The sequence below is a fragment of the Cydia fagiglandana genome, chromosome 1 (genome assembly GCF_963556715.1).
Source record: "Cydia fagiglandana chromosome 1, ilCydFagi1.1, whole genome shotgun sequence".
Taxonomy (NCBI): Eukaryota; Metazoa; Arthropoda; class Insecta; order Lepidoptera; family Tortricidae; genus Cydia; species Cydia fagiglandana.
In genome coordinates, this window is record NC_085932.1 from 8,685,702 (window position 1) to 8,699,897 (window position 14,196).

The 14,196-nt window shown below is 37.1% G+C and overlaps 1 protein-coding gene across 1 annotated transcript; it reads right to left on the reverse strand.

Annotated features, from left to right (window-relative positions):
- Positions 1-1,327: 1,327 nt before the first annotated feature.
- On the reverse strand, positions 1,328-8,858 carry LOC134680399 (zinc finger protein 26-like). Its single transcript, XM_063539532.1, has 8 exons — positions 8,649-8,858; positions 7,200-7,328; positions 6,208-6,496; positions 6,041-6,127; positions 4,730-4,859; positions 4,308-4,535; positions 3,542-3,650; positions 1,328-1,848 (listed from the first exon to the last, which is right to left on the reverse strand). The coding sequence occupies exons 1-8, from the start codon at positions 8,793-8,795 to the stop codon at positions 1,369-1,371; spliced, it is 1,599 nt and encodes a 532-aa protein (XP_063395602.1). The 5' UTR covers positions 8,796-8,858; the 3' UTR covers positions 1,328-1,368.
- Between the last annotated feature and the right edge of the window lie 5,338 nt (positions 8,859-14,196).

Sequence of the window (14,196 nt, forward strand, 5' to 3'; positions counted from 1 at the left end):
ATACAGTTAATGGAGTCTCCTAGTAAGTATAATTATACCTGTGACAGGAGACCCCGCTCTTCCCAGCTAACATTTTTGTTCTAACAATTTATTCGTTATACATTTAAAATTTGATTTAGTTTAGTGTAATCTAATCTAAAAACTACCTTACACTAACTTAAGCTAAAATATACATTTTTATTATTATTAAGTGTGTGCGTGTGTGTGTGTGTGTGCGTGTGTGTGTGTGTGTGAGTGTGTGAGTATGATTCTACTATTAATACATCTATACTGCAAAAGAAATAAGGGATTCTATTTCTTCATAGGTTAAGGATTTCAGTTTTTCTGTAACTGTAATTTTACATTTGTTTGATGTCAGGTTATAGATAGATACATAATTATTTATAGCATTGTAAAGTCTGGCAGTAGTGCTTCGACTCTCACCCATTTGCACAAAATGTTCCACCACCTTTGATTTCGGCCATAGGGGATGGCTACTATAGAAATTACATACTGTTTGACGACGGCGTTCTTGTTTTTTTACCATAATTACAAAATTAAACAACCAATCTTTATGAGACTTACCAAACTGATTGACAGATATATTGGCTTTACATTGACAACACATATTTTTTATTTAGATTTTTTGTGTTTTTATATTTTATATAACAAACTTTGACCAAATTTCACTCCGCATACGTTATACTTGGAGATTTTGACCTATGCCGCTGTGGCCCGGTGGTTCAGGCACCTGCCGCGATAGCAGAGGACGCTGGTTCGATTCCAGCCTGTGGCACTGGAGGCTTTGGTCACTTTTTCTTAGTACATATATGACATTTATTTCAGTTCATAAAAAGAGTAGAAATTAAAAAGTGGCAACACTGTAGTGTCCCTTTCAAACCAATATTTTTATAAGAAAACGGACCGACACTACAGTGTTGCCACTTTTTAATTTCTACTCTTTTTTGCCAGACTGGACTGTGCGAAACTACCCCTAGTGTGAGATGCCTTACATGGACAAAACGTAGACGCAGTAATGAGTGAAATAGAATACTTAATAGTTATAGAGCTATTGAGATTTTTAGGGTTCCATACCTCAAAAGGAAAAAACGCAATCCCTATAGAATCACTCGTGCGTCTGTCTGTCTGTCTGTCCGTCTGTCACAGCCGATTTTGTCGAACAGCCGGTTTTTGATCCGACCCCTACGGATTTTTTAAGGACATTTCACTCACGGTTCACATAAAAAAATACATTGATAAAAATTGCGTAATGTACGGAACCCTTGGAACGCGAGTCCGACTCGCACTTGGCCGGTTTTTATGAATGAAAAACAATTTCAATTTTAAAAATGTTATTTCTGTTCAGTACATAAACAATTAACATAGGTATCAAATAATAACATCTAGTTTAATCTCTTTGTCTTTATGTTGCGCGGCGCAATGGGCCTCTACCAGCTTCCTTCCATGAAAAGTCCTGTGACAATAATTGCACTTATGGCGACGTACTCCTGTATGAACACTGGAGTGTACCTTCAACTGGTTTGAACTGGCAAAACTTTTGTCACAATATTGGCATTTGAATGGCATTATTCCCGTATGCTGCCTCATATGAATTTTTAACTGGCTTTTAGCTTTATACTTGGCTCCACAAATTTCACAGCCAAAGGGCCTTTCGTCGCTATGCCAAAATAGGTGGTTTTTCAGGGTCACTTCTGATGGAAACCCTTTAGTGCAAACTGGACAGGTATAAGGCTTATCTTTATTGACGAATCTCAAATGATTTTGTAAAGTAAAGTCGGATTTAAATGTCCTGTTACAGTGAGAACATTTGACCGGGGCGTGTTTGATGTGGCGATTTGATACGTGGCACTGAAATAAAGAGTTTTATATGATCATGTGGTTATTTTTTAATGTTTTTTTTAATTTATTTAACAAAACACAAAGTACAGTGACTGTAAAACAGTTTGTTGGCTGAAACGTTCTAGATGACGACTTGATTAGATCTGAGAGTGAAGCATTAATAACGCGTCATGATAAGCACATTTCGTTACATTAGACGGAAAATATGACGTATAGAGACTAAGAAAGTACCTATACAATATTTCCGACGCCACGGAAGTGAACATTAGATAGATACGATATATCCTCTCCTATCCTATTATTAAGAAGTTTCACTTGTAGGTACAGTTGAATTAAAAAAATTTGCATTAATACCAGCATAAGAAAAAGACTGATTCTCTTTACCTATGCTCGACTGACAAACGACTCTTGCCAAACTATACCTAGCAAATTTCATCTGTTGCCACAAAATCTGTGTTAGCACGATTGTGTTTATGTCCGCTTCGCAGACTCTGTTGTGCATGACCGGTCGCGAGGTGCCGCGAATCGCGAAGGTTCGCACTTCAGCTGCGTTGTTAACTAAACTAATTGAAATTGAATATTCTAATAATGTACCTACGTCTAACGATCTAATAAACAATGTGGCAAACGGTTTTGGTGTCTGCATAAGGCTGAAATTGCCCTCCCACACGAGTGATACTTCAGCGCTGTTTTTCAGCCTGTACCACTATTAATCACACTACACCGCGTTTTAACATCAGATAACTCATTTTAAACTACTTACATACCTACCTGAACAAAAGAGAGAGAGACAGTAAAAAAAAAATTACCTACGAGTAGTATCTATCTAATTACTTATTACTACCTAAATACCTATTCTAGTTTCTTGGGTCGCCGCTTAAGCCTGTTCATTAAATATTAATATTTTGCAATGTTCTATAGGTTAGCAAGCAACAACCAACTTAGCTCAATGTTCTCTTCGATTTGGTCGTTGCACCGCAACAAAGAGGAAGCTAAATTTACAGTGGGAATACTGAATTTTTTATTCAATTACGAGTAATCTATTGTTTTGCAATGGTCGTTTGGTAGTGACACACAGGCAAAGAGAATACTGTCTTTTACAAGGTTTTGTTTTGTTTTACGTTTCCGTATTTATTAGACTCACTTCCCATTATTCGGTTGGGCTGAAACTTAACTTTTGCACCATCGAGCTTATCCTATAATGGAGACCGGAGATGGCCATAGGAACTCTGTGACAAAAACGCAACGTCATTGTATTTGCGTTTGGAAGTAGCTATTGTTGTGATGAGCATTAGTTGACCGTAAAACGAAGTACAGTTAACGATAACAATCAAAACATAAGTATTTCTTATGCAAGTAGGTATTATAATACCAAAAGGAGGGATGTATTGTATATCGTCCTTTGTATTCCACTATCACTGACACCACTTGTTAGCGAGAACTTACACTTAAATTGCTATAAAAAATGAACAAAAGGAAAAAAAGAATGAATGGTTAAAAGCTACCACTAATTTACCATTTTATGCCACTTGTTGCCTGAAGGAGAAATGAACCCTTTTCGGCGTTTGCGAGTTATCAACATGCAAATGACGAAACGACTTAACATTCGTGGTTGGCGTTCGTTGAATGTTTCCACGCGCGATTCGCGACTTGAGTGTGGAGCGGGCATAATCTTCGGAAAAATCAATACTTACGTACGTACCTTCAAGTTGAAGAGTCGCTTGAAACCACGGCCACAAGTTTCGCAAATGTATTTGTTGAACTCAGCATGGTCGATCATGTGGGCTTCGATTGCATTTCTATATAAAAATCTGGAATATAACAAAAGGGTTAAAATGGATACTTAGTAAAGATATTAACGCCTAAAGATCATTAACGCATAAAGACATTAAATGATAGAGGAGAGATTCTTCTAAATTAGAGAATATGGAGCACCAGGTGGCACTACGCAATATTTATTTCAAATTTAGCAATGTGCCGGCAAGTGCTGCATTTAATGATGTTCTTCAATAACGTATACCTACGTACCTATAGACAATAAATACGTTATCTATGTTATGTACATGTATAACGTCACCCAAGAAACTCATGTTACGAGTCGGGGTTCAAACCCACGACCTGCGGCTTGGAAGTTCCAGCAGCGCTTTAATAATCAACATGAAAACTTCTGCCTTTAACTAATCCGCCTGTTTTATGATTACAAAAACATTATCTTTGCGTGATCTTTACTTAGTGACTGTAGATTTCTTTTTTTCAATTGAAATTTCTCTATAGTGATAATTTTCTATGTTTTCACATTTGAGAGTTATGAATTAACTCTTATATGAAGATAAGACCTACTGTTTAATTGATAGGTTTAATAAGGGTCCAATGGGTCCATTCATATCTGTCACTTAAAATTACCACCGTCTTCTTATATGTTATTATTTAAGTAACCAACACATTACCGTAAAATGAAAATTCCTTACTTTTTTCCACATATATCACATATGAATTTATCAACCCTGTGCCACCGGTCGTGGTCCCGCCAGCACTTGTACGTCTTGAAGGACTTTTTGCACAGAGTGCAATCTAACCCTGGCTTTTTTAAATGTACTGTCCTGTAGTGATACTGAAGGACAGCAGATGAACGCATAGTTGCGTCACAGACATGACAAAACATTTTGGCCTTTAAATCTTTTGGTTGATGCGAATATCTGAAAAAAAAAGTTAAAGTCGTTCGTTTTGTTTTTGGTTGGAAAAAAGCCGAGAAAATAGCAATTCCAAGAACTTGAAGTCAAAACATTCAAAATTATTTACCTGCAGAGGGAAAAAAATAAATTTGCCTCTACGTTTCGAAGAAGATGATAGTAAAATTATCTTCAACGTACAGAGTCTAAGAAATACTGACCTATGTGAAACCATACTCGCGAAATCTTTACCAGCGAAATCACAATTTCTGCAATTCATGTCATTGGCGTTATCATGGCCATCTAAATGCTGCTTCATTAACTCCCGATCGGATGTGAATTCGCATAGACCTTAAAATATTACAGCATTAAAGAACATTATTTTCCAAGTATGTATGTAATAATAAAAGTAGGTACACATTGGAGCCTTTATCTCTTGTAATTGTCCAGTCACGATGGATTTTCTAATGAGGTTTAAACTGTTAATTGCTTATTACAAAGGGCGCCCGTAGATAAAATCTAGGCTGAAAAGTTGTCACAGACTGTTTGCGGAAACGAGGCTGCGAGGCTTATGGAGATTATGAAAACAGGGCGCCCCAAAGCGCCAATTGGCGCTAATACGCTTTCGTTTAAGACGGCTAAAAAACTGGGTGATTTCTTTTTATGGAACATTTTCAAGCGTTTTGGAACGTTAGTACTGTCATATATTCTGTGGTTGGGCCTTTTATAACTTAGCGCTCTATGTCTCTCAAATTAGCTTTTAGTTTCAAGCTGTGTTTAAGTTACTGAGCCGATCTTTGTTTTTAGTTTATTAATATAATGCACAGAAATTGTTTTATACACGACCTATCTAGTAATTTTCGTTGTTCTTGCAATACTTCCTTACTCGATATCAACTCCTAGGACTGACAAAGACACGGGTATGCTTCACGAGAAGGTGGTGCTACGACGCTACGAGTATCAAAAGATGTCCGAACATCAGTATACCTATAGTAGCGGGCGATTTAAAAACAGGGCTATAACCGCGAAAATCGAAGTTCGCAAATTACGGGCATTTTTTTACTGTCACTCTGATTAAGTCTTCATTGGAGTAAAAGAGAAAAATCCCCGCAATTTGCGTATTTCGGTTTTCGCGGTAAGCCCTCTGCAGTCAAACAAGTATTACGTACTCTCTACCGTTCACATCTGACGAACTGGTAAACATTGTTACATTTATAACACTTTATACTCTCGCGTTTTGTACACATATATAATCACACAAACGGTAAAAACAATGAAATTATATCGCGGTAGACCCGTTTGTGTAATTAAATATGTTGTTACAGTTGCTATTTCATACCCCTAAAATAATACTATCAAACGTATCGATTTCGGTAGTTTAAATGGCGCGCAAACGCAATTTAGATTTGTAGAGTTATTTTAGATGGAAGTAGCTAAGGTGTATGTGTAAGAAAGGAGTTTGCTTTCTTTGTAAATAACATTTGCGTGTTGTTACATGCGAAAACATTCAATTAAATTAAACAAGATCTTACCGCAATATAACATTTCACTCCTAGTAACTGCTGTTTTATTTGTGTTTTCACAAGTTTTTAAATGATTCAGTAACCATCTTTTATTTTCTGTAATACAAAAAACATTGCATCAAGGTTTTGAACCAAACCAAGACCACTTATCTAATTTTATAAAATAAAAAACTTACTGTACTCCCTTTGGCAATTATCGCATTTCAATTTCTTCTTCATATCTTTGGATTTTTTCTGTTTTATTACATTGAGGCCAATGTCTGATATAAAAGAATCAGTTCCTTCAAATATGCTTTCTTCCAATACTTCGACAGACTCTTGTTTAAGTAAATCAATGTCATTATGATTTTTACCAGCATCAATTGCTGAGTAGTATGTGTGCCCATCTATATGTAAACTGTTACTTTCAACAATGTTAATTTCATGGTTTTCCACCTTTATGTTGATCTTGTTTACAGAACACTTCTACAAAGAAAACAATAGGGCATTAAATACTTGTCTTAAAAGTAACGGGCAGTAAAAAAAATATTTTAAGCCAATTTTTGCAAACTAACCCTAGGTATATCCTAACCTAACCCTACATCTAAGTGGCAAGATGATCAGAATCTACTGTTTAAAATTATCTAGATATATGACTCAAATCGAATCTAAACTGACTTTTATTGGCAACTGTACAAACAGCAACACTCCAGTAGACCTTATTACAAAAGACATAAGTTCCACCAATGTACAGTAAACAGTGTGGGTGATGGTACTTCCACTCTTGTCTGCCAAGTATCTATAGTTTTTTCTAATGAGATAAAATCAATGTGTTTGTGTTTCTACATTGAGGATGGCATCACCAAATTACCACTGTGTTAACATATCATTGCATTGTGATCATAGTAAAAAAAAAACTGTATATATTTTTTCCTATGTGACTATAATGCCAAACATTAAATAAATATGCCAATAATTCAATACCAGGCACCAGGAAGCACCTAGTTCAAAAATTAATTGACAGAAATATACATGAAATCTATATGAAAAAAAAGCAGTTCCATGTCAACTCAAATTGAAAGTTAAACTTTCAGAAAAAATATTAAATGTTTCTGCTCAATATTTTTATAAGTTCTCTTACAAATGCACGACATATTATTAAACAATAAAAATATATCATTAAACTCACCACTTCATCTGACAGTAGCGAACACCAAAACTCTTCCGACTTGTGGCACTGCTTTTTGAATTCTGCATAAAGCTTTACAAGATCTGCACATTTGCAACATAATAGTTGTGAGCCACCGTCAACTGATACCTGTGCAAAGTATAAAGAAATACAATTCCAGACTGATCGGATCAATTAATGATATCATACTGGTCACTTAGACTTGCTTCTTGCTTAGACGTTTGAATATTTGGTATATAAATTGTACCTAATATGCCAATGTCTTTAAAATGCCGTATCAGACTAGTTTTTTTTTTGCTAGCCTATTAAGGTGTCCCACTGCTGGGCAAAGGCTTCTCCCCTTGTCTTCCACGACTCCCGACATAGCGCCTGCTCTGGCCAGTTACTGAGAAAGGTGTCTAAGTCATCCCGCCATCTCCGTCTGGGCCTGCCGCGTCCGCGCTCTCCTTCTGGCATCCACTTAGTAGCCACACTAGCCCATCTGTCTGGATGCATGCGACAGACGTGACCGGCCCAGTCCCATTTGAGCCTAGCAGTCTTTTCTCTGATGTCAGCAATACGGGTTTTTGCGCGCAGCATGGTGTTCCGGATACGATCAGTCCTCTTCACACCTAAAATGCTGCACTAAATAGCCCGTTGGCAAACCTTCAACTTGGACTTCTGAGTCTCTGTGAGTGACCATGTTTGAAACTACTGTTATGTAATTCTAAAATTTAGCCAATGTCCGATGTCCAACATTTGCAGTTGCAAGAACAATAAATCAAAAAGATTAGTAAATATGTAATGAATAAGCTAACACTTTTTATGTACTTATATAATTTATTGCAAGGAAGAGTCACATTTGTTATTGTGAGTTAGGAATTGCTTCATATTGATATATACCTAAATAACATTTTAGTAGATAATTATAAGCTTAGCTTCAAACTGGGCTATGTAAATAATATATATGTGCTATATATCGTACTGGACATTATAAATACACAGTAGAAGTCTTTTAGCATTTTAGGGGCAGCTCAGTTGAGGTAGAGCATATGTGATGTCCCACGGATAAAGGTACCTTATAGCGGTTGGCGCTTAAGCTATTATTAACGCCGCTCCAATACTATTATGGTGCTATGCAACGTAAGCGCCAGCCGTCATAAGGTAGTTTTTATTGGGTATAGTATAACCTCTTACAGCAAAAAATCTACCAAACTCATCTGTTATCCTATGATACTTTTATTTTCAGGTCCTATTAAGGCTGGCTTTTAAATGCATGCAAATATAATGGAACCATGTTCTAGGGTTGATAAAAATAGGTACAAGCTTCTTTAGACTTCTGACTGGTAATCTAAATCTATTCATGTCGTAATTTTTTCTTCAAGTCGGCCATATAAACATAAAATCAACAAGGACATAAAACCTAACGATTGATTCTAATTTCTTGAATATCAAGCGATAGTGACTTACCGATATATCGACGCAGGATTGATATAATTCTTTCCAAGCACCGCCTTCACTACTCAGTTGAACATAATTTGTGCTTTTTGTATCGAGACAGGCACGACAGGCCTCTATAAGCGCAAGGTGAACATGGGGTTGGTCAGGTAAGGACATTTTAATTAATTAATCTGAAATCTGGCCACAATTCGGAGGATAAATAAACAACAAATCTTCATAAATTCGCTGAATTGCACTTCAATTTTTTTTTGTACTAAGAACGTTCGAATATTTCGTGAGTGTGTCAATTTTCGAACTACGCTACGAGGTACAAACCAAAACTATTGTGTTATCTGCTCAATTATTGTTTTCCTTAAATGTCATGTTTTAATTCAAAATCTGACAAGAAGTCTGTCGTCAATTTAACTGTGATTAAATTTAAAATTTGTTCTGTTTTCCGTATAATCATTTGATTATGCTTTGAAATCTGAACGCTCTTCTGTCAATGTCAAGCGAGAGGTGTTTTTTTTTAAACAAATGAAACAATTAGCCTCCGTACGCACGGGAGCTTTTTCAACGCGCGTTAAAAAAGCGTTTGAATGACACAAATTGATAACCATGTATATTCACACGACAGCGGTGGCGCTTTTTATCAAGCGTTGTTGGATTTTCGACCTTGGTCGTTAAGACGAAACAGGAGCTGAGTTTTAAATATTTTAAGTAAATATATCCGTCTCGCTAACGGAAGCGGCACCTAAAAGTAGTGCGATAAGGACAAGGCGAAAAATCCTGCGTAAAAATCTCAAAAATCGAGGTTTCGTACTCCTCTGTTTCCTCCTCCAAAACTTAACCAATCGTAACCAAATTTGGAAATCTAAATGATTATGAAATTATCTGTGTCGGACCGTTTTGCTTTTTTGGCTAATTGACATCAGTTTTGAATGCCACGCCTCTCATTGCGGCATAGTCAATTAGGCCATTTTGGTCATTTTTGAAGGCCTCTAGCGCCTTAAAAAACAAAAATATCAAAAAAGCAAAACGGTCCGACACAGATATTGACAATATTAATCTGTGTTGAAAAAATTATTGCTCTAGCTTCAAAAACCACGAAGGAAAACGAGGAGTACGTTTGTATGGAGAAATGACCACTCCTGTTGGCTCTTAAGTCGAATTTAGAGTGTGGACAGATTCAAGCGCTTTTTTAACGCGCGTTGAAAAAGCTGTCGTGCGCATGGGGGCTTACAGTATTTACAGTCTGGATACTAAAGTCTTTTAAGCCAAGTCTTCGTTTTACATTGTTTTAAACACTCCGTTTAAAAAAGTGTTAAGCCAACGTGACATCATTACAATACATAAATGAGTAAATGACTCGGACCTTGGTGCGTGGTGGTGGCCTATGTTTCGAGGCCTATTCGATTGGTGGAATTTGGTTCGTCGCATGTCCGTTAAAGACGACACTATGAGTGAGAGCGAGAAAGGGATATGCAGACCGGACCAAGGCCGCAAACCAGTAGACGGAAGGATCAGATGTTTGAGCGAGATAATGCTATGCGCGTATTTTAGCGACATCCCGCTCGCACATAAAGCGACGTGCGAACCGCATCCAGTGTGATTACCGCCGTACGTTCGTCTGTTAGTGCTTTTAAATTATAATTTGCATTTGCTTGCGTACCGTGTAAATATACAATTATCAAGTTAATTTGGGATAATAGGTACATTCATGTAATGTTACCAAGTGTTTTTTTTTCTTTTAATTAATATTATTGGTCACCATGATCATAATTAGGTTAGATAATATTTTTGGAAAATAATAATTGATATCAGCAATACCGCAGTATAGTACTTAATCGACAAAATAAAATATTATTCTCGCATCATAGCTATCTACTGTGTATCTACTGCTCAGGATATTAAATATCTTAAGAACTCTTCTTCTTCTTTTTTTCTTCTTGAAGAAAAAGAGAAGAAGAAGAAGAAGAAGAGAAGTTTTGTTATTAAAATTAATACTGCTCAGGATGTTTATAATTGTAGTTACTTCGTATGATATGGTAAGTGATATCTGCATATCACTTCTACGTATTGCCGCGTCCCTGTCGTCAGTTACTGAATAAGTAAGGTGTGTGAAGCGCAGAATGCAGAGCCCACATAAATTTTATTACAAAATTATATTCAAAAAAAAGCTCGACGCTACAAAACATTATTTTAGGTAAGCGCTGCCAAGTAGAGTGTAAACAGCATCTTCATGTACCTTATAAGTAACTGGGCTATAACCGCGAAAATCGAAGTTCGCAAATTGCGGGGATTTTTCTCTGTCACTCTAATTACGCCTTCGTTGGAGTAAAAGAGAAAGATCCCCGCAATTTGCGAATTTAGGTTTTCGCGGTAGCCGCTCTGTAAGATGCGAGCCTCGCCTGTAGACGTGGCACGTACGTTCCTGCCAGACGCGTAGGTGGCTACGTGTCGCGAATTAATACGGACCTCTTTGAATTCACTCATTATTTTTTCTTTATCCCGGTGAAAATTATGCAAATAAGCAATAAAAATATCTATTCCAATGTTCGGAAATGTTCACCTTAGGTACTGTAAAATGGGGTGAGTTGGGTGAAATTTGACTTTCAAACCTCGATAAAATTGTATTTTTACATGTGAAAACTTAATGGTGTATATAATAAGTGGTTCGGACGTTTGTATTTTATTTTGGGTAGTTCTATTTCATAACTTTGACGATAAAGAGGAAAACTCACCTCACCCCGTAGTGCCTCGTATTTGGGGTGAGAGGGTTTTTCATACAAAGGTGATTTTGGAAGATTGTTGGATGGATTTTTTTATTATGCGTATTACTATAGCCCCATTTTAAATTAGAATACATTATTTTTGTAGCAGTAGCCTTAAAATCCCTTCTCACCCCCCTCTCAAACCTTCTCTCCCCATTCATAACCCAACTCTCCCCGCGAAACCTACTCACCCCGTTTTACGGTAATGTAGGTACCTAACAAAACCTATTTTGAAAGGGGAGTTCTTAAATATGGACAAACACAAACAGGTACATATACAGTATGTATAGGTAAATAAAAAATACACTAACTGTGACATACTTACGGACAGACAGACAGCTAGAATAAAACTACAGATGTAGTGCATAATTGTTTTTCATCGTATTTTCTCGGAAACGTTGGTATTTTGTGATGCTACTTCAGTCAAACTTGGTACTTTTTGTACCGAGACTGACTGAAGAGCCCTTCAACGTGCACACTAGCGCCACAGCAAAATAATCGTGATTATTTAAATTTAACGAAAGATATTGAAAAAAGGGGGCCGCTACGTAGGTACTGTATTGTGTATTTAAGTACCTTTTGAATACATCAGACTAGTTTTTATGTTGCTAGATTCGTCAATCTATGCGTCCAAAGTTAAAACGGCCGTTTTTGTTTTGAGTTCCTAGATCAGCCATTCTCAAAGTGTGTTCCGCGGAACCCTAGGGTTCCGCAAAGCCTCTGTTGGGGTTCCGCGAAAATATACTTGTAATAATAAGAAAAAAACCAGCTCTTCTATAGGTATATCTGGTCCACAGTGATGAACGAAAATTTTTAATTTGGGGTACCGTCAAATATTTCACTCGCCGAAAGGGTTCCGTCACCAAAAAAGTTTGAGAACCGCTGTCCTAGATCGACGAAACCAGCAACACAAAAACTAGTTTGATGTATTTAAAAGGTACTTAAATACACAATAGAGTACGTAGCGGCCCCCTTTTTTCAATATCTTTCGTTAAATTTAAATAACCACGATTATTTAGCTGTGGCGCTAGTGTGCACGTTGAAGGGCTCTTAAATAGCAACACACGCGTTCGTAAGTACGTTTCCGTGAAAATAGATGGAAAATTATTAGGTATGCACTACATCTGGTCTAGTACAAGGAAACCCTAAAACCCGCCCAGAGAATAATGCCATCTTGCCATCCGTAAAACAGCATCAAAACGGGTCTTAAAATTACGACTTTAAAATCAGTATAATATAGAATAAATATTTAACGATTTATAAAGAGAAAACTGAGCATTGTTTTTTTAATCTTTAATTAATACCTAAAGAACTATTAAAACGTATTTTTGTCACGATTAAAAATAAATGTTTTACCCCCAGACTAACTGCACTCTTCTTCCTCGCGTTATCCCGGCATTCTGCCACGGCTCATGGGAGCCTGGGGTCCGCTTGACAACTAATCCCATGATTTGACGTAGGCACTAGTTTTACGAAAGCGACTGCCATCTGACCTTCCAACCCAGAGGGTAAACTAGGCCTTATTGGGATTAGTCCGGTTTCCTCACGATGTTTTCCTTCACCGAAAAGCGACTGGCAAATATCAAATGATATTTCGTACATAAGTTCCGAAAAACTCATTGGTACGAGCCGGGGTTCGAACCCGCGACCTCCAGATTGCAAGTCGCACGCTCTTACCGCTAGGCCACCAGCGCTTCCAGACTAACTGCACTATGAACTTTTATCATATAAAACGAAGAATTTGACTATAACAATTTTATCACTACCGGTGACGAAAAATCCCCTACCATTCCCGAGTACAAGGCTCGCTACGCTTGTTTGGATGAGACTTCACGTCGCAGGCAAACTTAAAATTGTAGGACAATACCTTTGTTAGCACTAGCCATTCTATTCCTCGACTGTGACGTCACTTAAGATGACAACATGCCCCAGTTTCCTGGTAATGGGATGGGCCGGGTAATGCTAATGAGCGAGTCATTTATGATTATACACATCGATAAAAAGTAAAGACATCCATGTTCTCCTATTTTTATTTTAGGAGTTCCTAATTTTATTTATCGTTACCCAACCAAATTGGTACCTACATGCAGAAGGGTTTTTTTTAATGGGGCATTAAGGCCTAAAACTACCTGATCCCGTGCTGTTATACCAAAATGGTTTTAGCGTACCTTCCATAACTTTTGAACAATGATTGGCATTTAGAACTTCTTAGAGACCAACTTACAACAAAGGGCACGGCTGGAAACTAAAAAAAGCCACTATATATACCGTAAAACGGGGTGAGTAGGTTTCGCGGGGAGACTTGGGTTATGAAAGGGGAGAGAAGATTTGAGAAGGGGTGAGAAGGGATTTTAAGGCTACTGCTACAACAATAATGTATTCCAATTTAATATGGGGCTATAGTAATACGCATAATAAAAAAAATCGATCCAACAAACTTCCAAAATCACCTTTGTATGAAAAACCCTCTCACCCCAAAAACGAGGTACTACGGGGTGAGGTGGGTTTTCCTCTTTATCGTCAAAGTTATGAAATGGAACTACCCAAAATAAAATACAAACGTCCGAACCACTTATTATAATATAATAAGTACTTATGAAAAAAATGTTTTTCATAAGTACATAGTAAGAAAAAAAATTGAATTTTTAACCGAATTCAAAAAAGGAGGAGGTTATCAATTCGACCGTATTTTTATTTTTATTTTGAATCAAAACGAGACCCAAAGTGACCCTCCGACATAAGACAGCGCCACTTTTCTCGGGTCTGTGCGACCTCTCGTCTCGACTCGAGGTCGCCGGGCGGTC